A 14,658-nucleotide genomic window follows, 5' to 3' on the forward strand; every position below is an offset into this window, starting at 1 on the left:
GCCCATTGAGGAATTAGATATATAAATATAAGGTTATGAAGTTGGTGGTATCATATAGAAGTTGAGGTACACAGTGACCTCTACCTTTTCAGCAAGATCAACATCATGGCAGCTTGTAGCAATGATTCCATCCAATGTCCAATACACATCAGTATTTATTTTGATCTTGCAAAGTTGTGAAGGTGACCAATTTGGTTTGGGAGGAAGGGGGGGGGGAGGGGCATGGTGTCAGAACTAGATGGTTCCTAATGGTGGACGGACTTTTGCAATGCCCCATGAACTCAGAGGAAGATTCAAAAGTAGCAGAGGCCACACATGTAGGATCAAGTCGGACTTGATTGAAAACAATATAACACTGGTGTCTCTATGTTTTCCAAAGTAAAAAACTTATACGAGTGAGCTCATCTCGACGTTCAGAATGGGAAAGAGATAAGAAAGATGGTAAGAGTTGATGGAGAGTGGAACGATAGCCTGGCTGTCCCGAATCTTTCCTCGGACCCTGGCCACTTTGTATCTTTCCTCGGGACCTAGCCGCCCCAAATCTTTCTATGGGCCTTGGCAGCCTCAATTTTTTCCTTGGGCCCTAGCCGCCTCGATTCTTTCTGTCATGCCCCGAATTTCAATCACAAATAATAATATAATTAAATCAAATACAAAAGTTCCAGGCATGACGGTTCAGACATCAACACTAAATAGCTGTGAAAATTTTCCTTTAACAAAGGCAACTAACGATGTCCCGAACCCACAATGTGAATATAGACTCATTTTTTAGAGTCACATATTACATTATACAAAGTTTACAAATTAAACTGAACATCAATTCAGTAAGTAACTGCACATACTACACTCATTACACAACAGAAGACTAACAAGTGCACAACACATCTAGGTGATAAACCTATCATTGCAAGGGCAAGGAAGTTCTACGGCTTCAACCACGCTCATCCTAACCTACAGGATAAAGCCCTATACCATGGAATAGTGCACCGGGTTGTAACAACAAACGCGGTAAGCTTTTGCAGGCTTGTATCAGTAAACTCAACAACCAGAAACAAAAACACATGCTTAAGATTTCTCAGCCTAAAAATTAATAAGCATATATCACTGCATCAACTATCAAAATCGCATCATTCAATAGCATGCATCAGCAAGTTCACTCGTGACAAAATCTATATGTTTAGACATCAAATCAACACTCAATTTCATGATCATAGTTCAAAACAAAACCATTTCAAGTAATGTTTGAAATCATTTTCACGCTCGAAGGCGAATTACAAAATCACTCAATCCACGATAAATCCACCCAAATCAACTTGAGGAAGCAACTCACACTAATAATAAGAAAAACAACTCACACTTTGATTCTGTCAAATCGAACTAAAGGAAAGCAATTTACACTTTGATTCCTTTCAAAAATGTAATAAAGAAAAGCAATTCACACTTTGATTTCTTTCAATAACGTAGCAAGGAAAACAACTCACACTTTGATTCCTCTCAAAAACGTACTCATGAGTTGAAAATAACCTCACTTTGTTACCCCATGAGTTACCATGGTAGACAGATTAGAGCTCTTACTGAATCGTAACCATAACCCGGCCAAAGGCATGGTTACTTGATTTAAGTCCCAAAGTCACCCTGTGACCTTGAATCCTCGGGCCTCTCTATCCCTCGAAATAAAACATTTAAAGAAGTCGTACAAGACTTAAAATGTTACACAAATCTCAATACTTTTCAAACAATAGAAATCATCATTTCCACAACATTTTGTTTTCCAAAAAGGCACATCTCAAAACAATAAATGAGCACAGTCATACAGATTGCTTTCATAAACCAAACAATCCACCAATTCAAATATATATAGGAATGTCACTAATACCAACTATAGTTTGCAGTTAAGTAAATAACTCCCAAAACGATAAGGTAATTTCATTCATAAATGAACATTGTGAGATTACTCACTTCTGAATCCCGTTGCATCTTCACACACAAACCGAGATAAACACTAATCGCCGCAATCCGCTCAACATCCTTTCCACGTACCTAATCACATCAAGGTCACAACTTAATTCCACTTGAGGTACGAAAGGATCTAAGTTTGAAACATGTGAACTAGAGCCCGAAAACTACATAAATCAAGATGAAGCTTCATCAAAGACTTCCAAAAGTTTCCAGAACACTACTATGGTCGATATGTCAAAACGACAAGTCGATCCAGCGGTCAGATCATCACAGATTGAAAACCAAGATAATCGAAACCACTGAAAACCCTAACATAAACAAACGAACTCCAAATCCTATAAATTATATATCAAAATGCTCATATCGACGAGTAGATGTTAACATGACAAACAACTGTCCCAAAGAAGGCCGGATGTGCCGCCACAGGCAGCAGCACGTGAGCTTCATGTGCCACAGTGCCAAACTTCACACCAGCTCAATCCAACCATCCAAAATGGAGTTTACACTACGAGGATCAACTTTAATACGTGATACTCTAGCCAATTTGGCCTAGATCACTGCTGCAAGCTGAAAATCATTGTTCACTGTAAGTCAAAGCTCCTCTGGTACAAATCGATCAACACCACCACCAAGGATTGAAAGAGGATGAAGAGAGCTTCAAAACTTGACCAAATTCATGCTCATCCGTCGCCAGAGGAGAAAGTTTCGGCCGGATCAGTCGTTGCTGATCTTTGCCCCTTCGATCCGTCGCCGTGAATGCGAATTGGCGCAAGTCACCACCGCAAGGAGGACGAGGAAGTGCCGGAGAGTTGATCTGGGTTGGATTCACCACCGAGGGTCGCCGGAAAAAGGAAAGCCGACGGAGTCAGGTCAAGGGTTTAGGAGAGAGAGAATTGTTTCCGGAAAATTTTGGAAACTAACGAAAAAGGAAAGTGATTTCTTTTCCAGAAATCCTCTATTTATAGGAACTTTCCAAAAATAGTAGGTTATTCCGCTGATCATAACTTTTTCATATGATCTCCGATTTATGAGTGATGCTGTCCACAAACTCGTATCGACGCGCTCTACAATTTTCATGAAGTAAGTTTTTTGAAAAATTCTGCGTATCAAAAAGTCAACTTTTGAACCCCCCCCCCCCCCCCCCCCCCAAAACTACACGTTTCGAATAATTATTCGTCTGAAAATAATCCCACACAACCCACGAACCACGAAATCTTCCTAACAATCAACTTAATAAATTCCAAAAAATCATCCGAAATTAATAACAAATTTTCGGAGTATTACACTTTCCTCGAGGTGAAGAGTCATTTTCAACATGAGACATGAAATTGCCCCCATTTCCCTTTGAATCTAATAAATACATTTGGCCACCGGCCTTGGGTATTTACTTTGGTCACCAGCCTTACACGTACATTTCGGTAACATCGACCACAAATATATTTTGAATACAAAAGGAAGCGAAAATCAGAAAAATGATTACTAAAGGAAAGAACAATAGTCAACGTTACCTGGATTTTAGTCTCTTTGGGGCTTGTATTCCGTCACTCCCAATCCTTAGCGACAGAAATGAGATTTCTTGAGGTGTAGCTCCCGCCATCACTTTTTAGGGAAAAGTGGCTCCCACAGATCGCACCACTTGTTGGTAACGAAAAGTTCTGAATGGGATTTTGGCTCACTAATAAATGCTGCTGACTGGAGCGAGAGCTGACCAAGAATGATTGAGAAGCTTCCTTAGAGCGTTGACTTGGAGTTTGACCGTCGGCTTGAAAAAGAGGGGGGTACCTGCAAAAAACTCTCCAATGCCTAAGTTAGTTACTGTCTAAGTCGAGCGAAGTAGAATACGTTGGAATATGATGTATTACCTAGATGTCGAGCCTTCTTTATATATGCGATAACATATTTGGGTGACAAGTCGCCATTACCACTGCTTTTATGGCAGTATTTACTCCTGCACTTATGTTGACAATCATTGCTAACTTATGACGGTTAATCACTGCACACTTATGACGAGTAATCATTGCGTACTTATAATTGCAATCATTGTGTACTGTTATTACCATACTTATGACCACAATCAATGTAGCTTTCATGGCCGATATTTACCACCGTATTAACGACCGAGTTAATTGTTCTAATTATGGGTCTAGAATAATTGACCAGAAGACTTAGGTTAGTTTATTTGATGTACTCAAGTAGACTCCAAGATTGTAGAAAACACAGTAGATTGAATGCATTAGAGGAATAGAGGGTGTGACTTCGAATAAAAACAGTGAATCATTGGCAAATAAGAGACGACTAATTTGTGGACCAGACTGAGAAATTCTTACCAGAGGAAGCCATTGAATAGCACAGCTTTTTCCACATACATGGACAAAGCATCACTAAACAGAAAAGCGTGTGAAGAAACAAAAGGAGAAAGAGTGAGGAGAAAGTCTAAGCGAGGAAGAAGAAGAAGATGGAAAATGACAGGCTCAGTTGTTTCTTTTCTGTTTTTGTTTTTGTTTTTATCATTTATTTATAGTTTTCTGAAAGGACAGAAAGGGATAAAGAAATTTATGAAAATTTGGGAATGTCCAAGTCTCAAATGTTCAAGTACGAGAATAAGCACTCATTCTAAATTTGAATTCTCCCTGTTCAAGGGACAAAAAAAAAAAAAAAAAAAATCATTTTGGCAACAAAATCAATGTCTATTCTCTAAAGTACAGCCAAACAATGGTCCTACAATTACTCAAATACCATTTACAATCAATGTGGTATGCTTACAATTGAGTGAATCAATAAATTCTGCCGTTGAATGTCGATTGGCTTTGGATCTGTAATGCCTCCTAGGCTCCTACACTTTCTCCTTCCACAACCTTCACAATTGGTATTTGTAGGTCTATACCAGTTCTTGTTGGCAAGCTTTGCTTCAAGTTCATGGGACAACATAACATACATCTCTTCCTCTCCTTGCAACATTAAATCCGAAAACGCTAATCTCTATTTCGTGGGAGTGGAATTCATGTCAGCTTTCTTTTCTCTTCCCTCTCTGCGGGGTTGATAAACTTTCACCACTAGGATCCAAACCCAGACACTTGAGAAATGCAAGCCTCGCAAGTCTAAAATAATAGCATGGGTGGAGGTATATGATGGGTGTTGGTGAGCCCTCCATTTCGACCATGTCCTCTGCTCTCATTACTCTACTGGTGCTCGATATTATCTCGCCTTTCATACTTTCTCCTACCTGACAAGATCTTACAAGCTCAAATTTAATTTGTATATGTATTACAGATTCTAAACACAACAGCAGGCAGTAAACATGTTTAACTTGTCAGCAAAAATAAATAAAGTAATGAACATTGTGGTCATTATCATTAAAATGATATATCAGAAAGTCAGCAAATTTGTGGTATTATTAAAACAAATGATATTTGCACACTGTCATCAAAACCCCATCGCAGTATCAGGGAGAATAATAAATTCAATACGATCCTGTTATATGATTCAAAGCATATTAGTGTGTCAGGTCCTACAGACAGATTAGAAGCATGATAAAATAACTAACATTACATGTTCCTCCAAATACTTTAAGTTCCATCCATATATATGCTGCCCAATAAGTAAAATTAAAGAAATGTTCTTCCATTTTGTTTCCTTCATCTTCTCTCCAACTAAACATGATCTAAATCGATGCATTTAACGTGGACCAGGAACAAGATCCATTAAAAATGATCCTCACCAATGAATTAAGAAAATATGAGAGAAATGAAGGAAGGAGAAGGAACATCAAAAGAAAAATTTCCACTTTCCAGATTTAATTGCAGAAGGTCAATGAGAGCAAAACAGGTCTGGACGAATTTGAAATCCTGGCCTTATTTCCAATCATTAAAACTATATGAACCACATTTTCTGACCGCATTTTAGACCAAATCCCTAATAGAGGTGGGATCCATTTTATAGATTAGTTCCACATATACTAAAGGTGTGATCTATAATGTAATCCCAAAATGTGGTTCATATAACATTACTGAATCCAAGAATTTTGAATCCTCCTACTCAAGGATGGATTCGAAGGGAAAGAGGAGTGCAAAAACAAACTTAATGAATTTGCATGGAACCAACTACTTAATGAAGCAGAAAGTAAAATGAAATGCAAAGAGAGTAAAACTTCAACCAAGTTTTATCAAAGAAAATCTAATGTGCAAGGGAAGCCTACCAAGCCTTTCAACAAAAGATTTCAAAAGTGAAGATTTTCTGTTGAGTGTCTCAATCATTCCCATTGCACATTGCTAAAAACCAAACAAAAGAGAGTAGCACCTCCCTCCCCTTTGAAAATGTTGAGTTCTGGACATTTGAACCTGCCCCATTCATCACTTCCCAAAGGGTCGCTCAAATGAAAAACTATATCTATATTAACAAAATCTAGAGAACTAGTTACATGCTACTGAAAGCTGAGCTGACATGCCATGCTAATCGTATCATGTACTAACTTTTCTATCCCAAGACATGTTTGCTTCAGTTGGTTTTTATTTTTTTGGTTGGTCATCTCAAATTTTATTACTTTATAACCTACATTGTTCTTGTTTTTTTTTTTTAAACCTGTACCTTTGGAGGTCCAAAGTTCAAAAAAAAAAAAAAAAGGCATCTTTGATCCGGCAGGAACCATATCCTGATTAACAATTTGAAGAAAATGAAATATGATTTTACACAAAATCAATAACAAAATTAAATTAAAAGATAGTCACTAAACGAAACCAGACGACAGGTCATGCTGTTGTTAATATTACATTTCATGTTCATCACAAAAAGAAACAGAGATCATCACGTTTCGGTTGTTTTTCCATTAACGGCATAACAACCTTCAATGAAGTGTTCAATGCAGAATCTACCACTCTACGCAATCTTTTCTTTTTTGTTAAAAAGGAAAAGAAAAAAAAAAAATTGGGCAGTTCTAAAAAGGCAATTATTCACAACAAAGTGACAAATAAGTATTTTGGTGAGTGGGTCTCACAAGTCTTGCAATATAAGAACAGGTCCACAAAATGGTGCTGTTGTGTCCCCTGAAAAACTCGAAAGGAAAATAATTTTATGATTTGTACTTCGCGGTGTTCTGATCTACATGAACAACAAGAACTCAAATACTAGCCATCCAGGATTGGAACTACTCCTACATTTTCCTAGCAATCATACAAATCAAGAAGAAGAAGAAGAAGAAGAAGAAAAGGTGGGTTGGGAAAATCCAAACCTGGGTACTCTGCAAACGGTTTGTAGAAACTGTGGTGGTGAAGTTGTGACTGGAAACCAAACGAGTGCTGGAAGACGAAGGCTTGGTGTTGTCATCTGGGAGGTCCAAGACTAACATGCTGAAGCAGTAGAGTAGGAGGAGGAGGAGGACCATCACTATCACCTGGATCCATATAAGCCAGGGGACCCTGTAGGTTTCTAAAGTGAGTTCATCTCCAAAATTGTACATGATCTTTGATTTAGAGAGATGGGTTTTGAGAAGGAATATTAGGGGAGAAAATTGGGTTTTGAGAAAGGAGATTGATTGTGATTAAAGAAAAGGGAATGGATGTTGAGATGGTTTGGAACTTGGAGTGAAAAGACGGGGAATTGACATGTTTATATGGAAGGTGGAGATAAAGCCAACAAAGTGGTCAGAAGTTTGAAATTAATTAATATTTTACAACAAGATTATCCAGGCACGCGCGTGTCTCCGCGCGTAAATAAACCACGAGTTGGAATAGGAGTTGGGACTGTCGCGAAATTTAAATTTATCTTCTTTGGCAAGTTCTTCTTGAAGGTCATTTATAAGATACTTGTCAAAGAAAAAAAAAAAAAAAAAGATCATTTCAAAAATTAGAAGTGACAGCTATAAATAAATCAAGCAGATCGCCCTGGATGTATGTTGTCGGTTAGTTATATTGAAATGGATATGACTGATATTTTGTTACAATCCAACAACATGACTCTAAATCTGTAGAAAATAATATGATTGAATTCACATGTTATTTGTAGGTTAATCCATCAACGACAAGTTTAATGAACAAGTGAGTTTATGGAGAATCTATTAAGTTGCAAGTAATTTACTCAACCTATTTATATTACATATATAACATGTTTTCGTCATTACAAAAATCTTCATCGTCGAAACGGTAGTATATGTCACCAAAGTAAATAAAATAATAGTAAGAAATTTTTATCTATGTTTTAACATGTGGAGCTAGTTAATCAAAACCAAACATCATTTTTAATCAGTCATAAGTAGTGTTCTAAAACGCGGGGGCCCAGGTCACCTAGGCGCTGGAAGGTAGGTCTCCGCCGCAATTAATACCAAATCAGTGGAGGTGGGCGGTGGGCATTTGGGTGGCCGCCCAGGCTTCCTACGCCGGCGATTAGGAGCAACTGGGCAGTTGGGCGGTGCTAGGTGGTTCGATTATATATATTTCTTTTATTCCATCTCTGGTATTGTTCTGTCTCAGTCTCTCCTTCAGAATCAGTCGTTGTTCTCTCCTTTTGTTTGGACCCAAAATGAACTGGAGCCAAACACCTTTAATCCAAAACCTAGCAATTCACCACTTCGCCAGTCGCTCACGCCTCTCTTTCCCTCAGTCTCGGCTCGGCTTTCTATATCTCTTCAATCAGATTCAGTCCTCTGACCTCTCTCTCTCTCTCTCTCTCTCTCTCTCTCTCTCTCTCTCTCTCTCTCTCTCTCTCTCTCTCTCTCTCTCTCTCTCTCTCTCTCTCTCTCTCTCTCTCTCTCTTCTGGTAATCTGTTATTCAAAGTTTCGTTCGTTCTTTGAAATCTTTGTTTCTTAATTGCTCGATATGGATCATATGATTGGGTTTCTGAAATCTTTGTTTCTTAATTGCTCTTAGGTACTAAGGAATTGTGAAGGGGTTGTTTGATTTGATTGTGTAGTTTAGTAGATTTTCAATCGACACTTCTAATTGATCCAATGTTTAAGAGTGTGGGCGGTTCTGAGGGAAAACATGGTATAGCCAAGTAATACTAGCTCTGGTTATAGAGTAGAATGGCGGATTCCGAGGGGAAAGGAAAAGCTATAGAGGTAACGAGACAAAGAAAGAGGAATTAGAAGAGTGATAATTTGGGTGGGTATTAATGATAGTGTAGAAGCTCAAACAAAAAGCAAGCTGCTCTCAACCTAGAGAGAGAGTTTTTTTTTTTTGGTAATGTTACATTTAGGGCTGCACACGGATTGGGTTGGATCGGTTTTGACTCTAAACTGTCTCTATACTAAAATGAGCGGTTTAAGCATTTTGGACGACCGGTTATTAAAAAAAAAAAGCTTAACCCTGTCCAATCCAATCCAATTAAGGATGGATTGGTTCGGTCGGTTAGGCGGTTTTAACCTGTATTATATTAACATACTATTTATGAAAAAGAAATTCTAGTCAAATTCAATCTAAATAATAAAAATTATATTAAATAAGCATAATCTAAATTTAAAATACAATAATCAAATCCAAAACTAATATTCAAAAACCAAAATCTAGAATAGATTCAAAGTGATTGACTTATTTGATGGCTTAGCTATAAATACTAGCTTAATATGGTAGTATTAAAGGTTAGAGAATGAGAGATTGAGATATGTGATATGAGACGATTAAATTAATCATAGTGATTATATATTAGACCTCTAGGCCTTTGGGCATTGGATTCGATATGGTAATATATTATTTGAGAATAAGGTTATAATTGGATATTTAGAACTTACTTAGAACAATTGGACGAATGAATATATATAAATTTAAAACTTTTTCTTCTTATATTTCAAACATACCGGTCAGTTCGGGTTCCGCGGTTTAAGCAGAAGAGAAACCAAACCAACCCAATTCATAAATGGTTTGGTTCGGTATTGAACCGGCTTTCAATTTTTAAAGTTAAAAAACCTTAACCAATCCATATTTACCGGTCGGTTTTGACCGGTTTGGCCGGTTTGTACCTTGTTTTGCGCACCCCTAGTTACATTCTAACTTGAATATTTGATTAGTCATGATATTTGTTATTGATGGGTTTATGCAGTAAAAGGCTTTATAGAAAATAGCCTAATTTTTTATGTTACTAATATGGATCTAAAATTGTTTAATTGAAAAAAATTTAAATTATATATAATTATATTCTATAAAATTAAATAAATACAAAATCGCCTAGGCGTCTGGGCGCTAGTTCCCTAGCCACCGCCCGACTAGCGCCTAGCGATTTTTCGAATTTTGGTCATAAGTATTAAATATATAAGGAGTCGGAAGAAAATTACAAGCACAAAACACAAATTTTTGATACATAAAATATCTATTTCTCTTTTATGTTTCAAACTCTAACCTTTCAACTTGCCAACTCCACTAGTCTCAAAGCTATATAGCGCACATCACCTAATGAAAACAATTGAAGCCACTACTCCACTCTTCATCTCATGGCTTTAGTGCTAATAGCCTTACGTCTGGAAGTGGTGGTAATGATGATAGTTACGTTATCTTCAGAGTCCGGTTCACCGGTACACAAGGTTAGTGGCTCTTCGGGGTGGATAACAGTTCAAAATGCCTCTTACAGAAATTTTTGATACTAGTATGATTTTTGTGTTTAGTATGAGTTTTTGTCTCAAATTTTTCTTGGTTTTTGTGTTTAGTATGATTTGAATTGTAATAATGGTAGAGCCACTTAGGTTCTGTTCTATAGTGATAAAATAAAGTAAGTTCACCCATCGTTGTCTCGCTTTTGATTAAAAATATTTCACCTTATATTTTGACACCTCAAAATTTTCATTATATCTATAATCTATATATGAAAAAATTTTCTTTTAGCAGATACTTCATCATTTTCTTTTGGCATGAGTACTTTTTTTAATTTTTCTTATCGAGATCACACGGTATCTTCAAATGCTTTTAGGCGCAAAGACTAATCCGTAACAGAGAGTTGTGTCAAAATGTTTCCTTCCTCCTGAACACCAAGAATAAATTGAGATTTCATTTCAAGAATAGATTGAGATTTAAAATCGATCCAATCAGTGTCGACATGATTCAAACCCAAATGTGAGAGTTTTACACCCAGATCGAGGCTCTTTCCAATTCGAGCACATGTAGTGATTTTTAGTAAGATGCTTCATCATTGTTGCTTTGTTGGTCAAGCATTTGGTATAATCAATCACTTTCAATAAATGATGTTGTTAATTACTTGTTTGTTACTCAATTTTTTATTAGTGTTTATTTTATGTGGTTCAACCTTCAACACTGGTCTCTCTGGGTTCAAATCACATACAAGATAACAAGAAGCCGCCATTTACAAAAGCAGTGAAGATCATGATCAAAAGGAGTTCTCGATCGATTTTCTTGACATTTCGTAACAAGCACCCAATCTATGAAGATGAAATCAGAGATTTTTCTCCAAGTTTGATATGATGTGCTTATTAAGTAGTAACTAATTTTTATGTATTTCATGCATGTACTTCAAGAATTTGCATATATTCCCGAGACGTGGCAACAGTTTCATGCTTAATTTTCATCCTAACCAATTAAGTGTTTATTTATCATTGATAGTTACTTTAACACAATTAATTAAACTATAAAGATATATAAGGGGCTAATGAAGCTGTCCATTTTAAAAAAGTTCGTGCCTTTATGTGCTCGCATCGTCTTTCTTTCTTCTTGAAAATACTTGGATGAAACATTTTTCTGGATTTCGGAAATTGATAGGCACGTTGCAATCCTTATTGGGCAGAAATCAAAAATTCACACAGAAAACACAATTTTGGTTACGCAGTGAAAACCTCAATTTTGAGATTAAAAACACTGCGGGGCTTTTACTCTTGAGAACCCAAATAAAATCAATCAACTTATTGATGAAGGATATGGTTCTTTACAAACACATATAGCTCTCTACGCGGCTACAATCTCTAGACTCACTAGAGAGGTGTTTGTCTTGAATCTTGACCTTCTTCTTCACTTGAACGATCTGCAAATATCACTCCACTTGCACCACCAATTTTCTCTACTGATCTCGAGAGAATCAATGCATGTATATGAATGAACAATGAAACACTTAGACACGGAACAAGTGTTTCATGGACTCCTATGGAACTCTTTCTAAGCAAGCAAGACACACAATAATTCTTGCATCAAAATTCCTACACAATCAACTCTGCTTTTCTGAATATGTTGAGGAAAAAATAAATTCTCAACAATTAAGACTTAACCCTAACTGGACTCCTACTAGGAAAGATCTTTTAATAAAAGATATCCAATTAAAATAAACAAATTCTAAATCACCTAGGACTTCAAAAGCACGATTTTATCAATTGAAAAATATCTTTGTAAAATAAAATCTAAAAACCAAAAGATACTTTCCAAAATTGGACTCCCAAAAACGTAGGGTTGACTAGGACTGACCCGTGCTTATGCATGAGATGCAATTACCTGAAATTCTCCGAGATCAGTTTTGATGAACTTTGTAGGCTTCTTCAGTGCTTTTTATAGGGATGCCAACACATCAAGTGTAAACCTTATACCTACACTTCTTCAGCTGACCATTTCATCTATTCTTCGTGTAGAAAACATGGTCAACTTCTCCACTAATGGGGTTGGATGTTTGGGCTCAGAAAATTGTAGTCTAAATAGTCGAAGAATGGCTTTTGTTTTAGTCTTGCTCACTTAGAAACTACAGGGAGTGAAAACTCTAGCTAGTTTTATTGAGTGTTTGATATTGTAAAAGTTAGAGCAGGAATCCTACTCAAATAAATTGTCAAGGCGTGACAAGACTCAAGTCTCCAAGAATGGTGATGATGAATATCATTTATACGTACGTCCATTTGAGTTAAGAATATCAAGCTTCTTCAAACTTCCCCATATAAATTTCATGCATTGGTCGAGATTGATGTGGGGGTGGTCAACAAATTTGACCATACGATCAACACAATTGAAGATAAGTAATGGCAGCAGTAAATGCGACAGTTATTGTAGCCGTAAATGCGACGATTAATGAGACATTCAGTGTGGCAATCATGACCGCCAATAAGTGACGGTTATTGCTGGAGTAACTACGGCCTTAATGGTGACTTACTACCCAAGTTATTGGTAACTTGCCATGCAAGTTTACTTGCAGCCCAAGTTGTAAGACACCTATAAATAGGGACAAAATGATCAGGTATGGCATCGAACTCTAGTTGAGACTTCTATACTCGACTCAGGAAAATACTGACTTAGGCATCGGAGGGTCTTTTGGAGGTACCCTCCCCTTCCTCTCTCACACTGACGGCGAAGAGGAGTCTCCGCTTTCTCGTTAAAGCCAAGAAGTGAAGAGAGGTTACGGAGAGTGGCTACGAAGGGAGGTTACGTAGGGAGATTATATAGAGAGGTGACGGAGCGGAGAGATATTATGGAGAGAAGCTACGAAGGTAGGTTACCGAGGGAGCTCGCATAGGGAGGCTACAAAGGGAGCTTACGTAGGGAGACCTACAGAGGGAGCCGACGGAGAGAGGTTACGGAGTGGTGACTAGTTACGAAGCCAAGAGGAGTCTTCGCTTCGTCAACATCAAGTCAACGACGAATAGAAACCTTTCGATTGTCCCCGGTTCAGCTTCCGCTCCAGTCCGCATTCATTGTTGGGTCAAATTCCTAACCGGAATTTTTCACCTCCAATAAGTGGCGCCTTCTGTGGGAATTCTTTTCCCTAAAAGTGATAGCGGGAGTTGCACCTCAAGGAATCCCATTTCTGTCATTGAGGACTGGCAGTGACAAAATCCAATCCCCAAACAGACTTGCCTCGAACCTACTGTAAGATCTGAACTTGCCTCTGAATGATGAGATGCAAAGGATGAGGTAGCGACGAGGCCAGCGACGGTGGTTGCTAAACCAATAGAGTAACAAACGCGGGCGCCGGCTGCTCCACCAGCAAAGGCTTAAATAGACCTCACTCCGAGGGGCAAGCGGCACACTGATTGGATGAATAACTGGAGGAACCAGTACAAACCAATCCTCGAGGGCTCTAAGGAAGTACGTGCTGAGGAAAGTGATTGATGAGTGTAGCTGAGCCAGTCCTCAAGGACTCACAGTTGAAATCTAAGGGGAAGCCAGTAAGTCTCCATTCAAAGTAGCAAATGGGCACCAACCCAGGTAACACCAATTAGAATTTAGCAGTTACTCCTATGATTTTCGTTTACAATTGATCTTGAAATGCAATGGAAGCCGGTGGCGTGTATGACTAAAGTATTGTTCGCTTAACAACTTGTGAGCCCTCATGGACCCTCGCTACAGGCGGAGGTGGGATGTTGGACCGCAGCGAGGGTGGGATGATGTACCACACCCTCGCTCCAGGCGGGTGTGGGATGGCGTGCTTCACCCTCGCTGCAGGCGGGGGTGGGATAATGGACCACACCCTCGCCATAGGCGGGGGTAGGATGGTGTGCCTCACCCCTCGCTGCGAGCGGGGGTGGGATAATGGACCACACCCTCGCCATAGGCGGGGGTAGGATGGTGTGCCTCACCCCTCGCTGCGAGCGGGGGTGGGATGATGGACCACACCCTCGTTGCAGGCAGGGGTAGGATGGTGTGATGGATTTTAAACTTGCAGGATGTGGAGGTTATGCACGGAGAAATGAGGGCAATCCTAACCCCAGAAGATGTAAATAAGCAGTGCGCAGAGGGCAAAACCTCCAATACGGTTTGGTTTCAAATTCTCAAATATAACTTTTTGTTTGAAAGGCTCTG

General features: G+C 38.4%; 1 protein-coding gene across 2 annotated transcripts; it reads right to left on the reverse strand.

The window, feature by feature from the left end:
* Positions 1-4,659: 4,659 nt before the first annotated feature.
* LOC112183894 lies at positions 4,660-7,552 on the reverse strand. 2 transcript variants are annotated; one of them, XM_024322213.2, is made up of 3 exons: positions 7,184-7,552; positions 6,950-6,998; positions 4,992-5,182 (listed from the first exon to the last, which is right to left on the reverse strand). In XM_024322213.2, exons 1-3 carry the CDS (start codon positions 7,409-7,411, stop codon positions 5,139-5,141), a joined length of 321 nt encoding a protein of 106 aa, XP_024177981.1. In that variant the 5' UTR covers positions 7,412-7,552; the 3' UTR covers positions 4,992-5,138. The 2 variants fall into 2 exon arrangements, with proteins under 2 accessions (XP_024177980.1, XP_024177981.1); XM_024322212.2 differs by lacking the exon at positions 6,950-6,998 and having other exon boundaries at positions 4,660-5,182; positions 7,184-7,543.
* Positions 7,553-14,658: the final 7,106 nt, after the last annotated feature.

Source organism: Rosa chinensis, chromosome 2, assembly GCF_002994745.2.
Source record: "Rosa chinensis cultivar Old Blush chromosome 2, RchiOBHm-V2, whole genome shotgun sequence".
Lineage (NCBI taxonomy): Eukaryota > Viridiplantae > Streptophyta > Magnoliopsida > Rosales > Rosaceae > Rosa > Rosa chinensis.

Bases quoted from the DNA above. Each gene is read 5' to 3' on its own strand.
- LOC112183894 (XM_024322212.2), bottom strand. From the start codon at position 7,411: ATGTACAATTTTGGAGATGAACTCACTTTAGAAACCTACAGGGTCCCC. The intron at 5,183-7,183 runs GTTTGGATTTTC...AGATCTTGTCAG, and splicing joins ACCGTTTGCAGAGTACCCAG to GTAGGAGAAAGTATGAAAGG.